The sequence below is a fragment of the Protopterus annectens genome, chromosome 13.part0 (assembly GCF_019279795.1).
Source record: "Protopterus annectens isolate FY-2018-M chromosome 13.part0, PAN1.0, whole genome shotgun sequence".
NCBI lineage: Eukaryota > Metazoa > Chordata > Ceratodontiformes > Protopteridae > Protopterus > Protopterus annectens.
In genome coordinates this window covers 1,186,679,763-1,186,695,643 of record NC_056747.1, presented here as the reverse complement: position 1 = coordinate 1,186,695,643, position 15,881 = coordinate 1,186,679,763, and the positions used below count along the sequence as shown (strand labels likewise).

Genomic DNA, 15,881 nt, shown 5'->3' with positions numbered 1-15,881 from the left:
TTTTTTACACCTCTAGAGAGGCAGCTTTGTTATCTAGAAATGGGGACATCACAGACTGAAATTTTAGTTGATAAAATTTCAGTTCTAAAGGCTAAAACTAGTATGCTTCTCTTATAAAGGTTACTAAGGCAAATCTTCCAAGCTTCAACTGGGGATAAACATACTGAAGAAAAGTTGGTTTTAAGGTAGGGGTCAGTAGTATGAAAGTAAACGTTAATATTACTTTCAGCTAGTCGCTCACACTAAAATCACTGGGGATGTTACCATTTTTGCTGCATGAAGAACACTTACACCAGATGTGAATGTGTTAGCATACTATCTACATCTTTCACCACAACTTACACTTTACTGCCACTGATGTCATAGTTACTCCTGGAGATAATCAGTCCCATTCTCAACCTGACATTGCTCTACTATCAGGAAGTCAACCGTTCACATCTGTATCCCTCACACATGCCATATAGCATTTATTTGGCATATCAAGCAGGAAGGAGAACACAAGGATTACCAGGCGGAAAAATGTGTAGAAGTGTTATTACTGTGGCTTTGCAAAGGCTGTGCCCCAATTCCTCTTGTCATTGTCCTTTTCTTCCTAAGAGCTACAAGAACATCTTCCTATGATTTACAAAGAAAGTAAATGACATTGACAGGATGTTTAGGTTTGCTGATGCTAGCTGGCTGTCATTCCTGTTTTTGACAGAGTAAGCCAGGTCTCCCCAACTTTGATCCCTGCAGTAGTATAACAGAACATGATTTCCATTGTCTATACAACATATATCAAATCACTGCACGGTGTGCACTGTATACTGTCACTGGCAATTTTATTTATTTATTTATTTATTTTTCCTTTGATTTATACTAGGAACAGTTAAGGTACATTACTATTTTCATAGTACCGGTCTAGAAACACTATGGACAAAACAACATGAACATTAGAAATCAGTCAAAACAACAGCAACAGTAACTGTCCGCAGAATATTTGTTCAACATTTTTAAAATACTACCTGCTCTTGTTAGTTTACAGTATCCCTCAGCAAATATTGTATCATAGCCTTGATATAGATATAATGTAACCTGGAAAAATTCCATCTTATGCCTAGAGTGTTCAAATGTCAAACAGATTTAATATAAATAAATATTGCAGCATGTTACCTTTATTTAGGTAGCCTTGCACATTTTAAGGACATGCACAGAACTGCACTTTCCTGCCAGTAAACTGTCACACTTTTTTTAAGGTCACAAGTTTTTAGGTTACAACACTAAATGTTGTAATTTATGTAATTTTATAATCTTTTGGTGGTGACATTAGGCAGGACAGCACAGTAAATGTAAGCAAATATTATGAAGCATCTTAGAAACTCATTGCTGCCTTAGAGTGGAAAAACAGTATGACAACTTTTTTTATTTTTTAAGGTAGCATATCCATACTGGCACCTTGAGCACACACCCTTTCAGTCTCACCCTTCCTGTGGCTCTACTTTCAGTATCAGTGGAATTTCTGTAATGAGCCTTGTGCACCAATGAAATTACATATAACCTGTTTCAGATTTTACAGTTTGCATCATCACTATACTGTATGAAATAAAACTCCTTTCACTTTTTAAATGCAACAGTGATATCAGTGCAGCCCTCTCTTATTTAGAGATTACTTTTTAAATCCAGCATTCATTGAAGTGGTAGACATTTTGTTAATAGAAGAGCACTTATGGAGTAAACAAACAAGTCAGAAATAACTAAATTAAATTAGGTCTTATGAAAATAAATACTTGTGTACCAGCAGATTGGAATAGTGGGATAAAGCCCTGACTACAGCCCAGGCAACCTGGATTCAGTTAATAGTTCTGGTGGCTGAGGTGCTGCCAGGGACGTAGGAGGGCCCATCCTGGAAGGGGGGAGGAAGAAGTAAGTGCATGGAGAATGTAAGGTGGTTAGATTTCCCTGGCAGAGACTGAAAAACAACTGCAGAGTGTTTAATGAGTGTGAGTTGGGCAGCATGCCAGCTTCAGCTCATTGCAGAAGTGAAATGTTGTCTGCCCATTGCACACCCACAGGGTGTTACTGGAGCATGCACAGGGTGGGGACAGAAGTTAGAAAAATAGTTCCAGCAGCTGTATGATGTACCTCGGGATGCCTTGATGTCCTTGACAGCCCCAGTCCTAATTGGATTTAGTCCAAGTGAGGCTAGGAGGGTTAGGTAGACAAGGCAATCAAAGAGAGGCTCTGGTGGATCCACTGATTGCCAGTTGTGAGAGGCAAAAAAATGAAGTAAAAATAAATAAATAGTTCCAGATGCTTAGTGCAGGAAGTGTCTGTTGTGAAACACATTTAAACTTGGATTGCAGGTGCCATCTGCCTATTCCTCAAATGATTAATCAAGATCATTTGTTGCTGGATGCAACATGTCAGAGCACAGAGCCACAGCTCCCAGCTGAGACCAAAATAAGTTTAGGCATTAGCAGCAATCAGTTACATAAATAATTTGTGCTTGTCAGATTGAACTGTAAATTGAAATCTAAGTATGCTGCTGGCATGTACCAAATTAAATGTCACTACATATTAAATTAATTGTTTAAAGTCTGACTTTAAGAATTATTCACCATCAGGACAGCTTGCTAAGAATGGCTAGCTGATCTAGTACAGGACATATCAGGTCTGCCATTTGTCCCTCCATGCATAAAGTCTACTTTTTTTTAGTTTCTGTCCATTTTCAAGATGCAGAGCCCTGGTTCTTAGATTGTTGTTTAATGTGACACAGTTGGCAGCTACTTGTATTTTAATAAATGAGTGCTACAAGTTAACTGCATCGAGATATGTTTCTGTGGTGGTTAGATAGTTAATAAATGCCTTAGTTTAGCCTTCCAGCTATCCATTGTTTTGTTCGCCAAACAGACTGTAGCATATCAATCTTTTTTTTTTTTTTTCACATTCCTCTTTATTGTTATATTTCATAATAAAAACAGGACTAACAACATACAGCATAAATAAACAAAATGACACAATATGAAAAAAAAAAAACAGACATATACATTATAAACTATGTACAATTATACATTGCCCAGTTATATATATAGAGAGTTAACAAATAGCGTTTGGTAAATGTTGCATATCAATCTTATATTCTGCTTCTGGGGTGTGAATGCCATATCCAGTGCTAGTAGATGGTGCTGGAATATTTCCTGTTCCAGTATCCTCTTTTTGCTGTATTTTCTGTTTTCATTTTTCGAGTTCATCTATACATCATGTAATGGGTATCTTGCTTACTTTTGATGCACAAATCTGATTAAAAAGATGAAAGCCGATAATAATTGAAGTATATAATTACACTGTTGAGAAGGGTCTTCCTTTTTCACACCTGAAATATGTATGTGTGTGTGTGTGTGTGTGTGTGTGTGTGTGTGTGTATATATATATATATATATATATATATATATATATATATATATATATATATATATATATATATATATATATATATATATATATGTATATGTGTGTGTGTGTGCGTGTGCATATATGCATTATGTTAAAATAAAGGTGTGTGTACAAACACGCACACAGTCATTCGTCATCTGTACTCACACACACACACACACACACACACACACACACACACACACACACACACACACTCACACACTCACCATCAAGCCTCCTTCAGTTGAACTTCAGACCATTTGTTTGCTGGTGTTGGGGATCTGTCCAGGGGTAGGGACCATCATTAAAGTAGCCATTAGTGTTGCATGTCCTTGCTGGTTTCCTAATAATGGGCACATTTTTGCTATTAGCTTAACCCGTTCTCCTTCGGTCTGGGGGATGTATGTCCCATGTCCCCACTGGGCCTCGATGCTTTTTTGTACTCAGTCCAAGCACCCATTCACCTGTTTAATGAAGGCGACCACCCATTAGAGACTTGGTGCATTACACACCCGCTCCGAGTCAAGTGCTCTCCTTCTTTCTCTGAAGGACTGCAGTTAACCATGACTTAATCCACTCACCTTCCTCTCCAGTCGAGGTGCGCCCATCCTGCCTGCCATCCGTTTTAAGCACCCAAGCTGGTAATCAGACTTAGGTTGCCTGGGCTGTAATCAGAGCTTTATTCCTCTATACCACCAGAACTAGATCATACACACCATAGTTTTGTTTCCATAAATTTCATTTAAACAACAGCATCTAGAGAAGACATTAGGCTAAGACCCCAGACGATATTGGTGCAGTATAAACTTTCTGTGAGTTTGAGTTTTTATGTAGTTGCACATCTGGGTCAGAGTAGATGTTACATTAACTTATGGCAGAATTTATGAAAGAATTACAAAAAAACAATTGTTTGCAACTCATGATTAGCAATTGCAAAGTTTTATGTACACTTAATATACAGTGACATGCCAATTATTTATCAGTGTCTTGTGTTAAGTAAAGATCAATGTTTATTGGCTGTTCACAGGGTACTGTTCTGTGTTATTGGAACTGTCAGCCACCTGTGTGCTCTAAAGCAGAAGTCTCAGGAGGGAACAACACTAGGTGGGAGAGTGGGAAAAACAAAACCAATTCTTCTCTTTGGCATTATTGCACTTTACCTTTTGCTTTTTTTTTTTTGACTTGGAACTTAATTTTCTCCCCATCATCTCATTCATTTTGTTTATGCGTTTTGCCCCACATTGATTTTTTTAACTGTAGAGAGAGAAGGGGAAAGAAGATAGGAAGGGTGTAAAAGAGTCCTCACAAAATGGTGGCTCTTACAGTCCAGGTAACGCCATGTTCCGGTCTCCACTGATTTCTGAATCCTCAATACCTGAAGAAACAGAGACAAATGCATGAGACATGCCCGTAAGTATTTCTTTATACTGAATGCTTTATGTAATACAAGATGTTTGATAAAAGCTCGTTCCTGGCAGTAGCCGCAGTCGTGTGTGTTCATCACTTTTTTTTTAAATAAACAATGCATCTATTAACTATTTTAACATTAGCCTGGATGATTTTAAAATATTGTGAACTTGATATGTTAATCTGACTTGGAATTCCTGAAATGTCAAATTCACAGTCTTTCAAAAACATATTTTCATTTGTTTGTCATGCCATCCCACAGCTTCCTTGGTAAAACAAATCAAGTCAAAACAGAAATTTACCAACCAACTAAATATAGCTTATGTTGAATTGCAGATTATTTTACAAAATCCTATCTCCTATGTCTTGTACTGTTAAGTATAATGACTTATTTATCAGTGTATATGGAGTAGACATATCAGAAATGAAGAATGAATGTGAACAACGTAACATATATGTCGTTACTACGTATGACATTTTAAGTGAACAAATGGTTGAGTTATAAAACAACACTAGAATTATCTTTTTAAATTTAAAGAAAATATGATGTTATACAGGTCCCCAGTGTTCTCGTTTCGAAGGTGAAGGAGCATTAAGGATAGGTTAGTACATAGTAAATTTGTGGCTCCAAGTAATAAACTATATAAGGTTCCTGCACAAAGGGGGACATTCCCGTCTGGTAAATGTGTAGTATGCAAGTATGTAGTTTGTACTTTCGAGAACATAAATGGGCATGGGTTTAAAGCAATGGGTACATTTTGTTGTGATACAGAATGCATAATATATGCTTTAAAATGTCCATGTGATATGTTCTATATAGTGGAAAGCAAGAGGGTTTTCAAGTTATGTTTACAGGAACATGTTCAGAGAAATAAAAAATGGTAAACTTGAAAGCCCTCTTGCAAAACATTTTTTGCAGCATCATAATGGTAGCCCAGAGGGCCTGCAGGGTACGATTTTAGAAAAAGTGGAAAAACAAAATGTATTTATGAATATTAAGAAACAGCTTTTGTTGAAGCAGTTTTTATTTTGAAATATGGCACTTTAGCCCCAGTAGGGATTAACGTGGGATGTATTTGAAAAGTTTTAATCTAGTTTTAAATTGTTTAATTAGATAATTGATGTAACTAAGTGGTTGATTATATTGTAGAAAAGGTGAAGTCTGGTATCTCTTATTTACTCCATTGAAGTCATTGTTGTGCCAAGGCGCTAGAGATTTTAATAAATTCTTTTTCAGTTTTCTTGGTCACTGGTTTGGTCGTATTTTATTTATTTATTTATTGGTTTTCAGTTGTTGTCATTTTTATATCAGAAATATTAACTGAAATGTAACATACCAACATTTTGTCTGTCAGTATTTGAAATGATAAGAAACAGTTAACTTCTGGCGTACACACTTTCTGTGTCTGTTTTGCATTTGGTGTGGAATACTTGTCACAGGCATTTGGAAGTCTGCAAATGGCACAGGTCACTTCTTAGTATTATCAGACACCTATGGCAAAGCAGTGAATGGACAAGTATAACATGGAATATCCCAGTATTTGCTTCTTGCGGTACTTCCTTAGAGGCAGACGTCTGGAGTGATCCTGCTAGAAATGTTGTAGTTGCTGAACATTGATGAGATGTCATGGTTAATGTGCCTTTTTCATGTACCATGGAAAACTGTGTTACTCTTTAAGGGCAGACTGGGGTGGTGTTCCACATTTTCAGAAAGGTGGACAGAAAGGTGTGTACTACTTATACAGGGATGTCATTCTTCAGCCTTCCAGGGAAAGCCCATGCCAGGATTTTGGAAAGAAGGCTTTGACCGACAGTTGAGCAACTAATTGTAGAGGAACAATGTTGATTCATATTCTGCTGCCTTGATACAGTGGGTCAGGTATTGACCGTTGCATATATTTTGGGGAGGTCATGGGAGTCTGCCAGTGCATGTGTTTTGTAGATAAAGCTAGGAAAGGCATATGCTTACGCTTTTCAGAATGCCTTGTGGAAGGCGGTGCAACAACAGTACAGAGGATCCTGTGGTCGCTGACACGTGCTGTTGAGTTCCTGTGACCAGCATAAGTTAGTTATGTGTGCTTTCTTCACTTTAAGTTGAATATGTTTTTGGTGGACCTAGGACTTCATTAAGGGCTTATCTTGTTTCCTTTCATGTTCATAAATTGTATAGAGGAGAGATCAGGGTGCAGCCAAGGTTTGGAAAGTATCTAGCCTGAGGAATTGAGGGTCTCATTGTTGCTGTTTGCAGATAATGTTGCTGGCTTAGCTTCAAATAACTGCAGTTTGCTGATGATTGTGGAGCTGTTATAGTGAAAATCAGCACCTCTGAGAGCAAGGTCAGTGTTCTGCCCTAGAAACAAGTGGACTGCCATCTACAGATGAGGTGGAGTTTAAGTATCCTGAGTATTATTTTGAGTATTTACAAGTAAAGGTAAAGGGGCAATATGATTGACCAGCAGATACAAGCAATGTTAACATTACTGCAGGAATTATACCAGATGATAGGGGTGGAAAAAACTGAGTTATAAGATGAGTCTCTTAATTTAGTAGTCAGTCCATGTCCTCATCCTTAATGTGGTCACCTACACTGGGTATGATCCAGAGAAGGAAACCATAGATACAAGTGACAATAATGAGGTTCCTTGGCAGAAAAAAAGGGTGCACTCTGATTGGTTGACTGACAGCTCAGAGTAGAGCAGTTGCTCCTTAAGGTTAAGAGCACTTATTTGAGCTGGTTTGGGTGCTTCATGAAAATGCCCTCTGGTTGTCTCCAGTGAAAAGTTTATCAGACATGGCCCACTAGGAGGAAGTCCTAGGACAGACTGAGGATATACTCAGGGGAGTGTAGCTCTCTGTTTGGAAATGCCTGAAGTTCCCTTAGGATGAGTGGAAAACTGTTACTGGGGATAGGTGAGTCTGTCTGTCCTGCTCAGCTCACTGATGCCATGACTCTTAACCAGCCCAAGCCATTTAGAAAATTGAATGATGGATGGTTGATGTCATGACATGTCTTCTTGGCTTTTCATTTGTGCCCGAGGTAAGTTGGTGCCAGCTGTTGACTGCTGTCTATACTTCTCTCAAGGTCTTTGGTTAGGAAGGAGTTTCAGTGGGTGGTAATTCAGTGGCAGTAATGAAGATGTAGATAAACTTCTTGACACACCAAATAGCTGAAAAAGGCAGTCACCTAAGTAGCTTATGTTTGGTTTAGCTCATACTGGTAGCTGTATAACAGCTCTAAAGAAAACCATTTTTGCATATAGAAACACCTTATTCTTGGAAGAAAATGCACAATTCATTTTGTTTTTGTACCAGTGATAAGATTACATTATTATTACATTGCTGATGTTATGTTACAGCAGTTGTATTCCAATGTATACACAAATGCTTAGCAGCATATACTGTTATGTGAATGTTATGTGGAAAGTGTCTGTGCATCTAAGGTGAGCATGACTTTCTTCCTATTTGTTTGTCAGCAAAAGCAGCACTAATGTTCACTCCTACTCATTTAGCATTATTTTTATTTTGAAAGTTGGCTGTAGTTGAGTCCTCCATTTCCAGTAAATAACGATTTCCTGAATACTGTTTTGACTGTGACCTGTTGCATAGTTTGAGATGTGTATATGTATATATGTATATATATATATATATATATATATATATATATATATATATATATATATGTGTGTGTGTGTGTGTGTGTATATATATATATATATATATATATATATATATATATATATATAGAGAGAGAGAGAGACGTGTGTGTGTGTGTGTGTGTGTGTGTGTGTGTGTGTGTGTGTGTGTGTGTGTGTGTGTGTGTGTGTGCTCATATATGGGTACTAGTCTGAATATCGAAAGTACGTTTAATCAAAACGAACTTGAGCTAATTCACTTTAGCGAAATTGCATTTTATCAAAAATACACTTTCGCTAAAAAAAAGAAGAAGAAAAAACAACATGCACTTTGCATGTAGATGAAGTTCTACATCAACATGTAGTGTTGATTGTACAACTAAGCAAACTGTTGCTTATATCATGGTACAGCAGGGATAAGGGAATATTCCCTTTTCCCCACTGTAGTGCGATCTCAGAGTGAGAATATTAAAGTGGGGGGTTTGGGGGGGGCACAGCCCCCTACATGCAGGGTGCAGCAGGGCTTGCCCCCTGCATAAACGTCCGTAGTGATTTATTTGTGTAGTTTATTTGGCTTGTTTTTTTTTTTCACAAAAGTGCATTTTCACTAAAATACACTTTCGCGAAAGCTCAGGTACGTTTCACTGAAATGTACTTTCAATGTTACAACATAGATCCATATGTATTTATATATATATATATATATATATATATATATATATATATATATACGTATGTATGTATGTATATGTGTGTGTGTGTATATATATATATATATATATATATATATATATATATATATATATATAAATACTTTAGTTTTATATAGCAGTTAAAGAAAATGGACCTGCGGACATGTTTTTTTGAAATAGATTGATATATTGCTGCTTGAGGTGAAAGGTACAGACTGTATTACAGATGTCCACCTAAATTGTGACTACAAAAATGCAAATAGTTTTTAGTTCTTGCAAATTTGGTAGGTTTGTCTTTAGCCATTCTGCTAGTCAAGAGTTTAAGCTGGAAATGTTATCTTTATCTAACGTTTATTTATTTCCTCATTTAGGTCATACCATTGACACTGCATCATATTTCATAAGCCTGTTTGGAAAAGATGTTAACCAGAGTTGTGCATAGCATCACTGTGTTATCAGTGTCTGTAAAATGTGAATGACATCAAATCTGTTTACTGAGGACATGCAGTAGGTTAGAATGGAGGCAAGAAAGACTTGTACTAAAAAAAAATCAAATATTAGTAAATGGAAAAGGATTTTTAGTTGGTGCCAACAACACAACTAACACCCATTCAGAGCTAAAGTGTTTCTCTGGTATTAAATATTTGTGTGATTTACTATCCTATGGCCTTTCTTATTCCTTCATCAAGGTTCATTTATTGACCATTTCAGCATATCTACCCATGGATTTTCCTCTTTCAATGCATTCTCATGTTAAAATGCTTTTGAAAGGGGTTTTGAATAAGAGACTTCCAGGGAAACTGGTGGCCCCTCCTTGGGATCTTAATATTATGTTAGAGAAGCTAACAGTTAACTCTTTTTAAACCAGCTAATCTGGCTGACTTGAGGTTCTTAATATGGAAAACTGTTTTACTGTTTGGTCTGACCTCTGCAAGAAGATGAGTTGCAAGCTTTTACGGTGAGCCATCCATATCTCATTTTCAACAGAAACAAGGTTTCTTTGAGAAATAATCATTCTTCTATGCTTAAAGTGGTATCCAAGTTTACTTTAAACCAGACACTCCATCTCCCCATTTTCTTTTCTGAACCTAAAAATGAGGAAGAAGGGATACTCCATACCTTTGATGTCCACAGACAACACCGGAGTACTGTTTTGAGAGAATTACATTTTTCAGATCTTTGGATCAATTGTTTATTTCTTTTGAAGGTAAGAAAAAGAGACAACCTGTGTCAAAATGGACTGTTTCCAAATGGTTGCTTAAGGCTATTACCTTTTGTCATACTAAGCATAACAAAACTATTCCAGGCAGGGTCAAGGTCCACTCTACCAGAGCCTTGGTTTCATATATCACATTTTGGAAAGTGTTGGAGTCTAGAAGCAGCAACTTCATCCTTTATACATATGTTTATGAGGCATTACAAGCTTGATTCCTTCTCTAGGTGTAGATCAGGCTTTGCTAGGACTATTCTCCAGGGGATGCTGGACCCTTCCCCCCTTCCAGCTCCCAAATGTAGTAAACTAAGATGATCTATCCATATAGCTAAGAATACTGCAGCAGTGATCAGTATGATGAACATTGGACTGTTGTGTAAGTAAGCATAAAATAACAGTAGCTGTTCGAACAATCACTGCTGCAGTAACCATTTCCTCCTTCCGTCCCCCTTGTTTTTTGCTGTGTTTATGCCATGGTGTAGATACTACATTTTTTCTTGTTCCTAGTATTGCCCTTTCGGGGTTCAGCCTCACTGTCACTGTTGGTATGAAAGCTATTAAGGAAATCGCACCCAAACCTGTCTCTTTAGTTAGACACTCAGCTGGAGTGGACTAATGGTTTGGGCTCATGGAGAGTGTTCTGAAACTTTGGAAGCTGGCCAACTGTCACATCCTTGGTAGAATATAACTCATATAGCTAAGGCTACTGCAGCAGTGATCATTCAAACATTACTGTTAAGGTAAGTTTACTTAGACAACTGAACTTTGCCTCACTTCCATTTCCATAGTCAAATTATCAATGTCTAGTGTATCTGAAGGACTCAAATCCTTTTTTCCTTGAGGGCATTATCTTTTCCTCTTAAACATTTTGCAGGCTTTGGTTCGTGTGTCCTTCACCCTCCCATATCCCTCCTTGTAAATTTTAATCTCCTATTTTAACCCTAACAGTCCCAGATATCTACATTGGATCAGCTCTTATTCTTTATTTCCTTCAGTGAGAACATATCTAACTTATTTAAACTTTGTATGTACAAAAAGTCACGCGTTTTTCATTTTAATTGTCTTTTTCTGAGTTTTCTCAGCTATAGCAGTTTGTTTAACTATTGCTGTGCTCAAAAATTTCTTCACTATCTTTAGACTGGACTGCTACCCTACAGTAGTGTATCCAGATATGTTAATATTGGCTGCAGCCTTTATATATCGATAGTCCTGAGAAAACTTTGGAGTAATCTCCAGATCCTTTTTATTTGATCGTTTTGAACTTTTTCCACATAATATGCATTTCCTGCAGCAATTCCTAACACAAAATTATTTTATTTTGTGTTTCTTATAATCTGAATTTCACAACTATCACTTTAGCCTATCTAGAAATGTAAATGTTGGGGGGGGGGGGGAATTGTCTTTACTGTAACTTATTGCACATGGACTATCCAGTTATTAGAAAAATTGGATTCCAGATTTTTTCAGTAGTAGTATTCCTTCCCCATCTTGATTCACTTCTATTCCCTTGCACTAGAATACAATAGCGTGAGTCTCAAGCAGTACAGTTTTCCACAAAAATCTTTTGTCACTTGCTACCTTTATCACAGATTGGGTATTGTTTTATTTTTCTCTGTGCTTAGTGATGTTTAATATTTTAAAAATGTATATTCATTACTTTCGTGTGATCATTTCCTTAAAAAAAGTATTGTAGATTTATAGTTTATTTACTTAACATTTGTTTACTGGGAAAGTCCGACTTGGAACAAAGCCAATTTTCAGTGGAGCCCTGGGGAGAAATGTTCCAGATGCATGTCTTTCAAACATGGGAGAAAACCACACGATTTCAGGGAGGACATGCAGACTCCACACAGAAAGCAGCCCAGCCGAGAATCAAACCGAAAAACCTCTTGCCGTGAGGCAACAACACTACCACTGCACCATTACAGAACTAGGACTCATTGCACTGCAGAATAACAACACTTTTAAGTTGATGTCACACAAAGTTAACTAGTTAAATGTTTTTAAAAGGACTGCACTGCATCCCCCCTACACACACGCACACATACTCACTTGTATAATTAATTATACTAATTCAGAGATTTCATATCCGTGAAGTTAGGAAAATCTTGGCCCTCACAATTCCACATTCCTGCTTATTTCAGTGCAGTCAGTTACCTTACAGGTCACTGTAGCATTGGTGGACAGGTTGCTTCAGTTAGAAAATGTAATTGTTTTTCACCATAGTCTGTTGTATTGTGCAAACCAGTGGAGAACTTTTTGGTGATTTTTACCCTTTTTCTCCAATGTGATGCACTGCGATGCAAATATGGAGTTGGTATATATATTTTGGGGGAGGGAGTGGAAGCTGAGCCCTCCACATGGGAAGTGCAGAGGGCTTCCCTCTTGCAAAAAAAAAACAAAAAATATTTGTTTAGTATTTTAAGATTTTTTGACTAACTTTTTTTCAATATTCATCTTTCAGAAACCAGTGAGTGAACCGAGAGTACTTCAATTACTGTTGGTAAACCCAGCAGCCTGTCCAACTAAAGATATTTGTGATAGCCACAGTGTTATCTCAGTGGTTATGTGATAGACAGAAGGCAGTTAAATAAAATGTCTATGAAAATCTTTAGGAACATTTCTCAGACTTGACAGTTGTATTTACTGTGAGCTTTAATATGACTACTCTATTCAAAAAATTAAAATCATTATGGAATTTTCTTTTGCAGAAAAGTATGAAACTACATTAGTGTAATGGATGTCAGTCTGAGGTCACCATCAAGTCAAATATGAAAGAATGGAGACTGTCTAAAGGGAATTCATATCCTAATAACATGTTTTTCATTTTGTTGACTGATTTCCTCGAAATGGCTGTGACAGTGATAGATTTGAAGCTGATAAAGGTAGAGGTAAAGAATCACTGGTGTCATAGAAAAGAACACAACAAAAGCACTTGATGATAGTCATAAAATCTAAAGCAACAACTCAAACTTCATAGGTTCATAGGTAAGTACTAGACTAGCTGCTCTTGCTGGCCATTTCCCTTTTTGTGCTCAAATTAACCTATCCATTTCAGTTAGAGATTGGGCTTACCCATCTCATGGTTAATAATTATATATTACCCCAGGGCCGGCCTTAGCTGAAATGGCGCTCTAGGCAAAGTAGTGCTCTGGTGCCCCTTAAGCCCTGCCCATGGAATACTCATGACACCCCCCTATTTGAGCCACACCCACAGATAGGTCAGTCCCCATGAAAGCCACTCCATTTATTTCCTTCATTTTTTTTAAATGCATGAAAATCAGTGAACACTGTCATACTGTAACAAAAGAAACCTTGTAATGTAGTTAGTTGAACTTGATTTTCACTCCATGTAAAACATTAAAGCCCACAGTCAAAGGCTGTCTACGTTTCACATAGTACATTATAAGGGTCTATGTTATATGTCCGAAGATTTCTAACTTCGAACACCATATGATCGACATCATATGGTCGAAGTTAGAAAACTTTGAACATACATTAAAAAAACAGAGCATGAACATTTCGTGATTATACTCAAAAAAAAAAAAAAACAGTGAAAATGCAGTCTTTATGGGTATGACGTAAACTTTGACTGGGTAAATTACTGATCGTCAAGTAACTATTCCCTGAGAGAGGTTTTACAGTGCTTGAAGAGGATGGTTGTCTCCCCTGTTCACTGCATTTACTGTGGTTAAAGAATGAGTTGGGTGAAAGCCTTTCTGGTACTGTGGAATGGCCTACTTGGTCCCTACCTGGTCCCCTGATGGCAGCACCCCACTACCAGCTGTGGGAGCTCTTCCAACCCCTCTTTAGCTATCCTCAGAGAGTTTTCCTCAGCTAATAGTGCGATTTGCACACAGCAGTGTTGGCTCGATAAGCTTCAGCTGTATAGGATAGACACCTTGTGTTCCCATTAGGTGTTACCTACATAGGGTCATAAGAAGTTACTAGTCTAAGGGCCCTACAAGCCTATCCAAGTTTTAGCCTTATTTTCATGATCAGCACCTATTGCCCTTGACCAAGAGCTACGCAGGTGGAACCCCAGGGTGAATTTACGGTTACCCATCCAGTCGTCCAGATTGCATTTGAAGAGGACAATGAGGTGCTCTGTTTGACATGAAATGGGAATCTGTTCCAAAGGTTCTATTAATTTCACATACCAGGCTAAGGTGTTTAGAGCGAGTAACCCATGTGTTATTTAGCTTACGGATACGCTGCATTTACAATAAACTAGGGTCAGAGATTGCCTTATGTGCAAGGCAGAGATCACCTCTGAGTAGTCTATATGAAACAGAATAAAGTGACAGTGATTTCAGACGATCCACATAGGGCAGATGCTGAAGACCTTGAATTTTTCCTTGTGAGGAACTTTTGTGGTCTTTACAGTTGTTGTAGGTGCTTGGAAAGGTACATACCAAAAGGGGCGTTGTACTCAATTATTGGTGTGATGACAGAAGAGTACAGGGAGGTTATAACTTCTTTTTTAATGTAGGCAATCCCCTTACTTATGATATGAGCAGTATAGAATGCCCTTCTTACCACTATGCAGACATGGTGATCAAACGTAAGGTTGCTGTCAACCTGTGTGCCCATGGCTGTCACCACTGAGTGTGTACTTAGGGTGTTGCTATTGATGTGGTAGTTAGCAGGAACATTGCTCTTACTGAAAGGGATGATAATACATTTTTTGCATTGAGTTTAAGGCCATGACTTTGGCACCAGTCATTTGTGTAAAACCCGCTTGTAAGATGTTGACATCATTTGGAGATGCTAAGACCGCTCCCAGATGTTCTTCGTGTTTCACTGTTGCAGTCATCACACTTGGGTTATCTGCCTGCAGGTAGCCTTCAGTCATCCCGAATACCAGAGACTTAGTATTTCTGCGTCGGATACTGTTGCTCCAGGACTGACGTCAGGTCGTCAGGGGTATAAAAACAGGTAGCCGTCCCATTACCCCAGTCTTTCTTGCCGAGGAGCCCGAAGCAGAAGCAGTTCACAAGTGCCGGTCTGCCGCTACCTGAATTTTCGTGTACGAATTTAATAATCTTGAAGTCTTCTAAAGCTAAGTACCCTGTTGGGGATCCTTTTTTATTTTGCTCTAACTGATGTCAGAAAAAGTTAACAATTGTCTTGCCTGTGGAAAGCAAATACATCACAGAGATTTTCATTCTTACTGCGTCACCTGTTTAGGCGCAGACCACGACGTCCCTCGCTATCGGTTTTGTGCCTTATTTAATGCCCGAACCATTCGTCGACGGGCTCTCTTTGTCTCTAAAGTCTTTTGCTCTCAATCTCCGTATTCTGAAATGGCTTCGGTAAGCCATCCGACTACCAATATTCTGAAAAAACGTAAAGATAAAGACAGAGACAGACCGCATAGGTCCAAAACTGCCAACGACGCTTCCGTTAAGCTAATCGTCAGTCTGCCGGTACACAGTGTGGTGCTTTTGCAGCCCCTGATGCCCGCTTCACTGGATTCGCAGGCCTCTACTGAGACCCAATCAGAGTCTGGTATTCCACAAG

General features: G+C 38.0%; 1 protein-coding gene across 9 annotated transcripts in view; it reads left to right on the top strand.

The window, feature by feature from the left end:
- The window catches only part of MAPT (microtubule associated protein tau), a 1,213,302-nt gene that overhangs the window by 1,147,031 nt on the left and 50,390 nt on the right, over positions 1-15,881 (top strand). Inside the window, exon 13 of one of the 9 annotated variants that reach the window (XM_044055184.1) lies at positions 4,675-4,824. The exons of the other annotated variants lie outside the window; for them this stretch is intronic. Within the exon in view, the coding sequence (XP_043911119.1) occupies positions 4,675-4,815 (141 nt within the window). The 3' untranslated portion in view covers positions 4,816-4,824. The remainder of the gene's footprint in view (positions 1-4,674; positions 4,825-15,881) is intronic. 9 annotated transcript variants of the gene reach the window in all.